The sequence below is a fragment of the Salvelinus fontinalis genome, chromosome 34 (assembly GCF_029448725.1).
Source record: "Salvelinus fontinalis isolate EN_2023a chromosome 34, ASM2944872v1, whole genome shotgun sequence".
Classification (NCBI taxonomy): Eukaryota; Metazoa; Chordata; class Actinopteri; order Salmoniformes; family Salmonidae; genus Salvelinus; species Salvelinus fontinalis.
The window spans coordinates 31252709-31265766 of NC_074698.1; the positions used below are offsets into that span (position 1 = coordinate 31252709).

Here is a 13058-nt window from a genome sequence, read left to right on the forward strand (position 1 = left end):
TTTAGTTTCATCAACTCGTTGAGGTGTTTAGTTTCATCAACTCATTGAGGTGTTTAGTTTCATCAACTCATTGAGGTGTTTAGTTTCAGCTCTTTGAGGTGTTTAGTTCCAACTCGTTGAGGTGTTTAGTTCCAACTCTTTGAGGTGTTTAGTTTCATCAACTCGTTGAGGTGTTTAGTTCCAACTCTTTGAGGTGTTTAGTTTCATTGTATAGCTCCCAACAGATAAACAAGGGATGCATCCCAAATCAAATCAAATTTTATTTGTCACGTACTTCGAATACAACAGGTGTAGTAGACCTTACAGTGAAATTCTTACAAGCCCTTAACCAATAATACAGTTTTAAGAAAAATAAGTGTGAAAAAAGTATTTACTAAAATAAACTGAAGTAGAAAATTCATAAATAAATAATTAAAGAGCAATAATAAAATAACAGTAGCGAGGCTATATACAGGGTGTTACGGTACAGAGTCAATGTGGAGGCTATATACAGGGTGTTACGGTACAGAGTCAATGTGGAGGCTATATACAGGGTGTTACGGTACAGAGTCAATGTGGAGGCTATATACAGGGTGTTACGGTACAGAGTCAATGTGCGGGGGCACAGGTTAGTGAGGTAATTGAGGTAATATGTACATGTAGGTAGAGTTAAAGTGACTGTGCACCCTTGTGGGACCCTAGTCCCTTTCGGGGATCCTGAGTGGCGCAGCGGTCTAAGGCACTGCATCACAGTGCTAGAGGCGTCACTACATACCCTGGTTCGATTCCAGGCTGTATCACAACCGTCTGTGATTGGGAGTCCCATAGGTCGGTGCGCAATTGGCCCAGCGTCATCCGGGTTTGGGCCGTCATTGTAAATAAGAATTTGTTCTTAACTGACTAGCCTAGTTAAATAAATAAATACAACTTTTGACCAGGGCCCGTAGTGCACTACGTAGGGAATAGGGTTCCATAGGGCTCTGGTCAAAAGTAGTGCACTACGTAGGGAATAGGGTTCCATAGGGCTCTGGTCAAAAGTAGTGCACTACGTAGGGAATAGGGTTCCATAGGGCTCTGGTCAAAACTAGTGCACTATATAGGGCTCCCATAGGACTCTGGTCAAAACTAGTGCACTATATAGGGCTCCCATAGGGCTGTGGTCAAAAGTAGGGCACTATATAGGGAATATAGTGCCATTTGGGATGCTTCCAAGGTGAAATAATAGCCACACCTCTACGTAACATTGTCTTTACCAGTTAACATGTAGCACTTAGAAAACAGAACACACACACAGTGAACCAGGAAGTACATAAATATGACTTCTCATGAAACGGAGAGGCTATTCGCCATTCTTAACAAATACTGACATAATAAAAGTATCAATACATTTTTTTAAAGTTCTGTGTTTTAGATCTGCATGGGATGTCATTGGTTTCTCTGGACTGAATGGTTTCTGTCAGCTAGTTCTGCCAGACCTAATAATGTCTGTTCCAAATGGAACCCTATTCCCTATATAGTGCACTAGTTTTGACCAGAGCTCTATGGGAGCCCTATGGGCCCTGGTAAAAAGTAGTGCACTATATAGGGAGTAGAGTTCCATTTGGGACTCACACGCTGCATCTACAGATTAAACTGTGAAATCTAGAAACAGTGTGACCTATTTCTGTCATCATAGTTAATGTTATGACACTGAAACAAACATAGTACCTCTCTCTGGGTGCTATTAGGGAGGTAACCAAGGATACTAGTCTGGTGTTCTCATTGGCCTCTCTCTCTGTGTGTCCTAGTCTAATAAAGTCTACAGTCTCTACAAGGTTACAGAGTGAAATTCAACCGTTCAACATCACTATACCTTTAAACATCTGTGCCGAAGCTCTGAGTGAAATGATATGCATATGACAATAGCCAGGTATCTATCCATTCATTCCTCATTCTGCCACTCAACGGAATGTTGAATGACAGCGGAATGTTCCACACTGGGTTTGGTTAAAGTTCCGGAACACTTGTAATGTTGTGCTCCAGAGTAACAGTGGTAGGAAGGATTCCATATTATTACAGACAACAACATGGTGTATACCATATCGCCCTGCAGCACTACACACTGGTAGCTTCACAATTCACACGGCAGGGCACAACAATATTAGCACGGTAATTCACTTGACATTTATCAGTTTCACTTTACGATTGTGTGTGCGTGTGTGTGTGTGTGTTATTGGTGTTGATATGGCACACAGCCCCACAGAGAACAGCTACACAACACAACAACACAACAACATAACAACACAACAACACCTCAACTACATACAGGAGAATACTGCTAGGACCAGCTCCGTCTTCCCCAGTATGCTTCTCTAAGCACTTTCTTGGCCCACTTCTAAGTACACTTTTTAGTGCCCTTCAAAGTTCACAAAGTACACTGCGGAGTACATTTCTTTGTGCCCTTTAAAGTGCCCTTGGTAGTGTTTAAGTGTAAAGTCTGTAGTTTGTCCTGTGCCAGGTTCTCTTCCTCCTACAGACGTGTCTCAGAATTGGAGAGCACATCGCCATTTTGTTCTTCTGGTTCTTTAATGAAGCGCTCCACTTCTGAGACCACCATTACGCTCTCAGGCCTGATCTCCTCCTTCTCTTTCTCTTCCTCCTTTTTCTCACTGTCCTCCTCGTCCTCCTTCGCTTTCTCAACCGCTTCCTCCTTCATCTCCTTCACCTCCTCTTTCTCCTTCTCCTCCTTTATCTCCTTCACCTCCTCTTTCTCCTTCTCCTCCTTCATCTCCTTCACCTCCTCTTTCTCCTTCTCCTCCTTTATCTCCTTCACCTCCTCTTTCTCCTTCTCCTCCTTCATCTCCTTCACCTCCTCTTTCTCCCCCTTCTCTACTTCCTCCTCCTCCTCTTCCTCAGCGGCAACAGGCTTGTTGAGAAGCTCCATTTCCGCGGAAACCGTTCCGTTCTCCAGTTCCGCGGCGGGTTCCGAGGGCTTCTTCCTGATGAACAGGAAGTTACATGTGGCGAGGACAACGGCGGCAATAACCACCTCAATTCCTGCCAGCAGGAACACGTACATGTAGTTCTTAGTGGCGTCCAGCAGCCGACCTGAGGAGGGATGGAGAGAGAGAGGAGGGAGAGGAGAGATTAAGGAAAAACAGGTGGAGCGAGGGAGGGAAAGAGAGAGATATGGAGAAAGGGAGAGGGGAGAGAGATCAGAGGGGAGAGGGAACTGGATAAATTCTCCATTATATTTATCTAACATTAACCCTAACCTAACCCTAACCTAACCCTAACCAAAACCAAACCCTAACCTAACCCTAACCTAACCCTAACCCTAACCTAACCCTAACCAAAACCAAACCCTAACCTAACCCTAACCTAACCCTAACCCTAACCAAAACCAAACCCTAAGCCAACCTCTCTGTTAATCCTGTGTGTACTAACCTGCTCCAGGTGGTCCCACCAGCACAGCAATAGCTTCCATGAGCAACACCAGCCCTATAGCGCTGGAGAATTTCTCCGTGCCAACGATCGCCATGAGAACCTCAAACTGTAGCGCCCCGACCATGCCGTAGGAGATGCCGAAGAACACACAGAACACCACCAGAGACGGGTAGTCCTTCGCCTGCAGGTGACATGGAAACCAGATAGTATTTACAGTAACATTTTACAGTATTTACAGGATACCAACAGTAACAGTATTGATACAAAATACAGTAACATTTTACAGTATTTACAGGATACCAACAGTAACAGTATTGATACAAAATACAGTAACATTTTACAGTATTTACAGGATACCAACAGTAACAGTATTGATACAAAATACAGTAACAACAGGGATGTTAACAACACATATGTATAGTTTAGATGCTGTATGTATCCTTAGTCAATACAGCAAACAACAATGTACACATGACAACCAAATCGACCTCAACAAGCCAACACATTACTGTAATTACATGTCCAGCCCTACCTGAGATCCCACCAGGTCAGTGCATCCATTGAAGAGCATGGCGAAGCTGAACAGGTAAACAACTCTGGGTCTGACCCACTTCAGCCCAGCGATGATGCCACAGGTGGGCCGGGCGAAGATATCTATGAAGCCTAGGATGGATAGGAGGAGGGCCGACTTCGTGTCTTCGTTGCCCAGCTCTTTGGCATAACTCACCACGAACACCGGCGGCACAAACAGACCCAGAACCTAGGATAGGATCAGAGGAACTTTTAACAATGTCCATTTGAAATGAAGGCAGACAATTGAATTGCAGTCAAATGACATGAATACAAAAATAAATTATAAAAATAGAACTATAACTTCTACTTTGCAGTTTATTGAGAAGTCATTTAAAATAAAGACCCTTTTTTTTCAATTATTGAATTGTAATTTCAGTTTTCTTAGGACTCTGGTCAAAAGTAGTGCACTATATAGGGAATAGGGTGCATAGAGCTCTGGTCAGGAGTAGTGCACTATATAGGGAATAGGGTGCATAGAGCTCTGGTCAGGAGTAGTGCACTATATAGGGAATAGGGTGCATAGAGCTCTGGTCAGGAGTAGTGCACTATATAGGGAATAGGGTGCCATTTGGGACATAACACAGTATTGTTCCTGTTCTGACTCACCATAATAGACGCAGCTACGGTGTAGATCAGGAAACCCCTATCCTTAAACACACTGAAGTCCAGGAGCGGTTTGGGTTTGGACGGGGTCTTCTCTACCTCCAACTCTTTCACCTCCTTCTCTACATCTTCCAGTTCCAGCTGGGGGGTTTTAGGAGGGGCCACTAGGGGCCTCATGAGGGCCGCGCAAGCGCAGCAGTTGAGCAGTAGCCCCCCCAGGATGAGGAAGCCTCCTCTCCAACCGTACTGGTACTGCAACAGCTGGAAGAGACAGCAGGGCTAGGATTAAGGTCAGGATTAAGGTCAAATGTTAGAGGTGTAATGTAGAGGGGAGAGGCAGCAGAGGGTGATGGGGATCCCAGCAGCAGGGTTATGGTTAGGGGTCAGACGTTAGGGGTCAGGGGTCAGAGGTGTAATGTAGAGGGGAGAGGCAGCAAAGGGTGATGGGGATCCCAGCAGCAGGGCTATGGTTAGGGGTCAGAAGTCAGGGGTCAGACGTTAGAGGTGTAGTGTAGTACCTGTCCCAGAGGTGATAAGCAGCAGAGGGCCACAGGGCTCCCAGCAGCAGGGTTATGGTTAGGGGTCAGAGGTCAGGGGTCAGACGTTAGAGATGTAGTGTAGTACCTGTCCCAGAGGTGATAAGCAGCAGAGGGCCACAGGGCTCCCAGCAGCAGCCAGGCCGTTAGCCAGGGGCCTCTTCTCACTGAAGTAGCGATTCAGCATGATCAGAGACGGCTGGAAGTTCAACGCCAAGCCCAGACCTGGAGGACAGGGGGACAGGAGAGGACTGTCAAAGAATGAGGAGACAGACAGTATCATATTGATGACGCTGACGTGTGTGTGTGTGTGTGTGTGTGTGTGTGTGTGTGTGTGTGTGTGTGTGTGTGTGTGTGTGTGTGTGTGTGTGTGTGTGTGTGTGTGTGTGTGTGTGTGTGTGTGTACCTGTGTGTGTGTACCTGTGTGTGTGGACCACCCTGTAATGACTCCAGTAGACAGGTAGATGTGGACCAACCTGTAATGACTCCAGTAGACAAGTAGATGTGGATGATGCTGGTGGAGAAGGACGACAGAATCATCCCCAGAGAGGCAAAAAGTCCCCCCACCATCATCACTGGACGACACCCGTAACGATTCACCAACACACTGCACAGAGGACCTGCAGTGAGAGGAACACACACATATTGAATCTATGTGTCAATGTGTGTGTGTGTTAGACAGTATCTGTGTACCTGTGTGTGTACCTGTTTGTGTGTGTGTACCTGTGTGTGTGTGTGTGTGTGTGTGTGTGTGTGTGTGTGTGTGTGTGTGTGTGTGTGTGTGTGTGTGTGTGTGTGTGTGTGTGTGTGTGTGTGTGTGTACCTGTGTGTGTGTGTACCTGTGTGTGTGTGTACCTATGTGTGTGCGTGTACCTGTGTGTGTATGTACCTGTGTGTGTGTGTGTGTGTGTGTACCTGTTTGTGTGTGTGTGTGTACCTGTGTGTGTGTGTACCTGTGTGTGTGTGTGTGTGTGTGTACCTGTTCATGTGTGTGTGTGTGTGTGTGTGTGTGTGTGTGTGTGTGTGTGTGTGTGTGTGTGTGTGTGTGTGTGTGTGTGTGTGTGTGTGTGTGTGTACCTATTTGTGTGTGTACCTGTGTGTGTACCTGTTTTTTAAATTTTTATTACCCCTTTTTCTCCCCAATTTCATGGTATCCAATTGGTAGTTACAGTCTTGACACAATGCCCACTTAACCCGGAAGCACCAATGTGTCGGAGGAAACACCATACACCTGGCGACCGTGTCAGCGTGCATTGTGCCCGGCCCGCCACAGGAGTCGCTAGGGCGCGATGGGACAAGAACATCCCTGCTGGCCAAACCCTCCCCTCCCCCTCCACGCTAGGCCAATTGTGCGCCGCCCCATGGGTCTCCCAGTCGCGGCCGGCTGCGACAGAGCCTGGATCTCTAGTGGCACAACTAGTACTGCGATGCAGAGTCTTAGACCACCGCACCACTCGGGACCCCACCCCGTGTACCTGCCTGCGTGTGTGTGTACATTCTCTACCTGTGCCGTAGAGCATAGCCAGCAGTATAGATGAGATCCATGCTGTGTCGCTGTACCCCACTTCGAACTCTCTGATCAGTTCCTTGAAGAACACGCTGACAGCCTTGGGGAAGGCGTAGGAGAACCCAGTGATGACGAAACAGCCGGACAGCACAGCCCAGCCCCACCCCCCGTCTGGTGCCTTCACCCCCCCAGGTCCCTCGTCCACCACCACACCTCCCATGGTCCTCTAAGTTTAGATCTGAGAGGAGAGAGAGGAGGGGTGGGTTATAGTATAGCTAACTCGGGGGGTAGTCCTAACCGGGACTCGAACCCAGGTCCAGCGTCTGTCAACCCAACACCTTAGCTGTTACACCAAGAGATCCAAAGCTCTTGACGAGGTTGCTAGGTGTTGGGATTAAAGGTCGCTACAATAGAAATACAATTCATAGAACATGCATAATCAGCGTAGATATAGCATTGTATACTGGTAGTAACAGAACTTCCTAACCATGTTGTCATTGCCTTAATTATTACTGTGTTGAATTTTATTTAACCTTTATTTAACTAGGCAAGTCAGTTAAGAACAAATTCTTATTTACAATGACAGCCTACACCAGCCAAACCCTGTGACGATGCTGGGCCAATGGTGAGCCGCCCTATGGTACTCCCAATCAGGATGCCTGTAGTGATGCCTCTAGCCCTGAGATGCAGTGCCTTAGACCACTGCACCACTCGGGAGCCCCTAGATGAATAAATGTTGTTGAATAAATTATATATTGATTAAATTAAATATTGATTAACAGAATTGTATAAAGTGGCTTGGCCTTGGTCTGTATTCATTGTGCAACAGCAGGTTGGAATACGGTCAGCAACAATTATTTAAACCAGACAGAAAAGTTCAATATAAATACAATCCATTATTTACTCTCCATATACCAGCCAGGTGACCTTGCAAACCTGGAGGACACTACAGTATTGCAATCATCTTTGCTGTGTGTGTACTTTCAGCAATGTATTCTGCTTACCCCCATATACACACAGTCTGTAATAATCACACTCACCACCACCATCACAATATATTAGATTTAAAAAACATAGCTACAGGAGCCCGACTGATTACACCGAGTAATGGCTAGCCATGGCTCGACGGAGAGCCGTAATGGACTCTGGAGATTTACAGTTTCACTTCAGCAATGGAGAAAGCAATTGGTTTTAGTGCCACCGCCACACATCAGCAACCATGGCAGGCCCCCCCCAGGCCAAGCATTCTCTGAGGGATATTTATGACCAAGACACCATCGATACAGAGAGCTAGCCACACACACACACACACACACACACACACACACACACACACACACACACACACACACACACACACACACACACACACACACACACACACACACACACACACACACACACACACACACACACACACACGCAAGAGTTATCTGTGCTGTTCAGCAGTTTCTCAGATACGATGGATTTAACTTCCCTAAACATAATGGGGCTATTCTGATATGCCTGAGGCTGACTTTAATCAAGTATTCTCAATGCCAAATCCTTTAAAACATTTTACATTATTTTTTCCTATAAGGGGTTGTTAGTGGGACTGTTAATATACTAATGAGCTTTCTGAGAACTATGTCTGATGTGTCTAGTCTATAGAGGTTGTTAGTAGAACTATGTCTGGTGTGTCTAGTATACAGAGGTTATTAGTAGAACTATGTCTGGTGTGTCTAGTCTATAGAGGTTATTAGTAGAACTATGTCTGATGTGTCTAGTCTATAGAGGTTATTAGTAGATCTATGTCTGGTGTGTCTAGTCTATAGAGGTTATTAGTAGAACTATGTCTGGTGTGTCTAGTCTACAGAGGTTATTAGTAGAACTATGTCTGATGTGTCTAGTCTACAGAGGTTATTAGTAGAACTATGTCTGATGTGTCTAGTCTATAGAGGTTATTAGTAGAACTATGTCTGATGTGTCTAGTCTATAGAGGTTATTAGTAGAACTATGTCTGGTGTGTCTAGTCTATAGAGGTTATTAGTAGAACTATGTCTGGTGTGTCTATAGAGGTTATTAGTAGAACTATGTCTGGTGTGTCTAGTCTATAGAGGTTATTAGTAGAACTATGTCTGATGTGTCTATAGAGGTTATTAGTAGAACTATGTCTGGTGTATCTATTCTATAGAGGTTATTAGTAGAACTATGTCTGATGTGTCTATAGAGGTTATTAGTAGAACTATGTCTGGTGTGTCTAGTCTATAGAGGTTATTAGTAGAACTATGTCTGGTGTGTCTATAGAGGTTATTAGTAGAACTATGTCTGGTGTGTCTAGTCTATAGAGGTTATTAGTAGAACTATGTCTGGTGTGTCTAGTCTATAGAGGTTATTAGTAGAACTATGTCTGGTGTGTCTAGTCTATAGAGGTTATTAGTAGAACTATGTCTGGTGTGTCTATAGAGGTTATTAGTAGAACTATGTCTGGTGTGTCTAGTCTACAGAGGTTATTAGTAGAACTATGTCTGGTGTGTCTATAGAGGTTATTAGTAGAACTATGTCTGATGTGTCTAGTCTACAGAGGTTATTAGTAGAACTATGTCTGGTGTGTCTATAGAGGTTATTAGTAGAACTATGTCTGATGTGTCTAGTCTACAGAGGTTATTAGTAGAACTATGTCTGGTGTGTCTATAGAGGTTATTAGTAGAACTATGTCTGGTGTGTCTATAGAGGTTATTAGTAGAACTATGTCTGATGTGTCTAGTCTACAGAGGTTATTAGTAGAACTATGTCTGGTGTGTCTATAGAGGTTATTAGTAGAACTATGTCTGATGTGTCTAGTCTACAGAGGTTATTAGTAGAACTATGTCTGGTGTGTCTATAGAGGTTATTAGTAGAACTATGTCTGGTGTATCTAGTCTATAGAGGTTATTAGTAGAACTATGTCTGATGTATCTATAGAGGTTATTAGTAGAACTATGTCTGGTGTATCTAGTCTATAGAGGTTATTAGTAGAACTATGTCTGGTGTGTCTATAGAGGTTATTAGTAGAACTATGTCTGGTGTGTCTATAGAGGTTATTAGTAGAACTATGTCTGATGTGTCTAGTCTATAGAGGTTATTAGTAGAACTATGTCTGGTGTGTCTATAGAGGTTATTAGTAGAACTATGTCTGGTGTGTCTAGTCTATAGAGGTTATTAGTAGAACTATGTCTGGTGTATCTCGTCTATAGAGGTTATTAGTAGAACTATGTCTGGTGTGTCTAGTCTACAGAGGTTGTTAGTAGAACTATGTCTGGTGTGTCTAGTCTACAGAGGTTGTTAGTAGAACTATGTCTGGTGTGTCTAGTCTACAGAGGTTATTAGTAGAACTATGTCTGGTGTATCTAGTCTATAGAGGTTATTAGTAGAACTATGTCTGGTGTATCTAGTCTACAGAGGTTATTAGTAGAACTATGTCTGGTGTGTCTAGTCTATAGAGGTTATTAGTAGAACTATGTCTGGTGTGTCTATAGAGGTTATTAGTAGAACTATGTCTGGTGTATCTAGTCTATAGAGGTTATTAGTAGAACTATGTCTGGTGTGTCTAGTCTATAGAGGTTATTAGTAGAACTATGTCTGATGTGTCTATAGAGGTTATTAGTAGAACTATGTCTGGTGTGTCTAGTCTATAGAGGTTATTAGTAGAACTATGTCTGGTGTATCTAGTCTATAGAGGTTATTAGTAGAACTATGTCTGGTGTATCTAGTCTACAGAGGTTATTAGTAGAACTATGTCTGGTGTGTCTAGTCTATAGAGGTTATTAGTAGAACTATGTCTGGTGTGTCTATAGAGGTTATTAGTAGAACTATGTCTGATGTGTCTAGTCTACAGAGGTTATTAGTAGAACTATGTCTGGTGTGTCTAGTCTATAGAGGTTATTAGTAGAACTATGTCTGGTGTGTCTAGTCTATAGAGGTTATTAGTAGAACTATGTCTGATGTGTCTAGTCTATAGAGGTTATTAGTAGAACTATGTCTGGTGTGTCTACAGAGGTTGTTAGTATAACTATGTCTGATGTGTCTAGTCTACAGAGGTTATTAGTAGAACTATGTCTGGTGTATCTCGTCTAGCAGCGGGCCTATAGCCTAACTGACACCTGTTGTAGCCCAATTAGAGCTTATAACCTAATACAGATCCTGCGCTAGAACCTAATACTGTGATCCATTGGGGGCTAAAGAAGTGAGAGCATAGAACTCAGAGGCAACACTAAGCTTTTAACTTCCATCATCAACTACGTTAAATAACTAGGCCTTTAACTTCCATCATCAACTACGTTAAATAACTAGGCCTTTAACTTCCATCATCAACTACGTTAAATAACTAGGACATTAACTTCCATCATCAACTACATTAAATAACTAGGCCATTAACTTCCATCATCAACTACGTTAAATAACTAGGTCATTAACTTCCATCATCAACTACGTTAAATAACTAGGTCATTAACTTCCATCCTCAACTACGTTAAATAACTAGGCCTTTAACTTCCATCATCAACTACGTTAAATAACTAGGCCTAAAGCCAACAAATAAAAAACAGTAGAACATTCCGGGTTCTTTCAATCACATTAATCTCTCTAATCCGCCTGTCTGCCTCCCTTTCTATCTGTCTTGACTTGAGCTATTGCTAGTGAAGTGCAACAGTTTTATCAAGCGTCACGTGGCCCGGTCCTGAAGCTGTCACTACCGAACTTGCAACATTGTATCAACTAGCCTATTCTGGGCCCTCAGAGTCTCCCAGGCTTGGTGATGTTGGAAAGATTTTTAAAATACTGAGGAACTATCAATTGCAATGGGTGTTTTTTTATTTAACCAGGTAAGTTGACTGAGAACACATTCTCATTTTACAGAAACAACCTGGGGAATAGTTACAGGGGAGAGGAAGGGGGATGAATGAGCCAATTGGAAGCTGGGGATGATTAGGTGGCCATGATGGTATGAGGGCCTGATTGGGAATTTAGCCAGGACACCAGGGTTAACACCCCTACTCTTACGATACGAGCCCTAGGATCTTTGGTAACCACAGAGAGTCAGGACACCAGTTTTAAGTCCCATCTGAAAGTCAGCACCCTACACAGGGCAATGTCCCCAATCACTGTCTTTTAGCGTTGAGATATTTTTATTTTAGACCAGAGGAAAGAGTGCCTCCTACTGGCCCTCCAACACCACTTCCAGCAGCATCTGGTCTCCCATCCAGGGACGAACACTGCTTAGCTCCGTGATTGGGAGTCCCATAGGGCGGCACACAATTGGCCCAGCGGTTTGGCCAGGGTAGGCGTCATTGGAAATAAGAATTTGTTCTGAACTGACTTGCCTAGTTAAATAAAGGTTAGATAAATACAAATAAAACATCTGGGGTCGCTCTCCTTTCCCGCGCATCCTTGGAATGTCTTCACATGGACAAGTTTAAAGCCAAAACTCCAAGTTCGATTCATTTCCTGGAGCGCAGCTTTAAAGGGACGGATTGACCGTGAAACAGTACTGTTTCCATCTTGAAGAAAGACTGATACTGAGAACCCAAACAAAGACATTCCCCTTTAAGACCCGACGTATAGGCCTATCTCATAAATAGACCTGCTACCATAGCCCACTGTGTTGTGAGGGCACAACGGTCCTTTGAATGCCTAACCTACAGCAAATATAGTATTATAAAATCAGCAGTATTAACAAATGTTTTATTTGAATGTCCAAAAACCTATGAGCTGTGTAAGACAAGACGTAGACTGCGCTCCGAAAGTGTTATAGAGAGACGGTGCGCGCATCACTGGCGGTTATGGAACGCCAAAAGCTATGTGGTTGGCACTAGTTACCACAGCCACAAAGTCCAAATTGGTTGACTTCAGGTCGTCAGTTGGACGATGTTTCCTCCGACACGTTGGTGCGACTGGCTTCCGGGTTAAGCGAGCAGGGCATCGAGAAGCAGTGCGGCTTGGCAGGGCTGTGTTTCGGACGCATGGCTCTCGACCTTCGCCTCTCCGGAGTCGGTAGCGTAGTTGCAGAGATGAGACAAGATCGTAACTACCAATTGGATATCACGAAATTGGGGCGAAAAAAGGGGGTAAAGTAAAAAATAAATTATAATGATATATATTTTGAAACCTACTGAACCACATCAACCTTCCCATCATTATTATCATCACACTTCACAGAACTCTCCTTTAACAGAAGATTCTGAGGTGAACGCAGCCCGCCGCCGTCGATGAGTGAACCCTCCGATTTCACTGTTTGACGTTTATGTTCTTATTAGGGTCCCTGCTTTATGAAATGATGATCATGTGCGTAAGATAACAGGGGCTGTGGTCATTCACCGGACAGGACAGAGATGGATTCGCTCACCGTAAAGTAGAGTACAATCACCTAGCAACGCGGTACAGCAAGTCAGCCTGTGTTGGTGCGTCTGGAACGTGAC

General features: G+C 44.0%; 1 protein-coding gene across 1 annotated transcript in view; it reads right to left on the reverse strand.

The window, feature by feature from the left end:
• Nucleotides 1-242: 242 nt before the first annotated feature.
• LOC129833731 (monocarboxylate transporter 4-like) overlaps nucleotides 243-13058 on the reverse strand; it is a 14685-nt gene continuing 1869 nt past the window's right edge. Inside the window, exons 2-8 of the mRNA XM_055898513.1 lie at nucleotides 6622-6862; nucleotides 5594-5737; nucleotides 5206-5342; nucleotides 4585-4842; nucleotides 3938-4165; nucleotides 3406-3586; nucleotides 243-3066 (exon numbers count right to left, since the gene is read on the reverse strand). Of these exons, the coding sequence (XP_055754488.1) occupies nucleotides 2489-3066; nucleotides 3406-3586; nucleotides 3938-4165; nucleotides 4585-4842; nucleotides 5206-5342; nucleotides 5594-5737; nucleotides 6622-6844 (1749 nt within the window). The 5' untranslated portion in view covers nucleotides 6845-6862 and the 3' untranslated portion in view covers nucleotides 243-2488. The remainder of the gene's footprint in view (nucleotides 3067-3405; nucleotides 3587-3937; nucleotides 4166-4584; nucleotides 4843-5205; nucleotides 5343-5593; nucleotides 5738-6621; nucleotides 6863-13058) is intronic.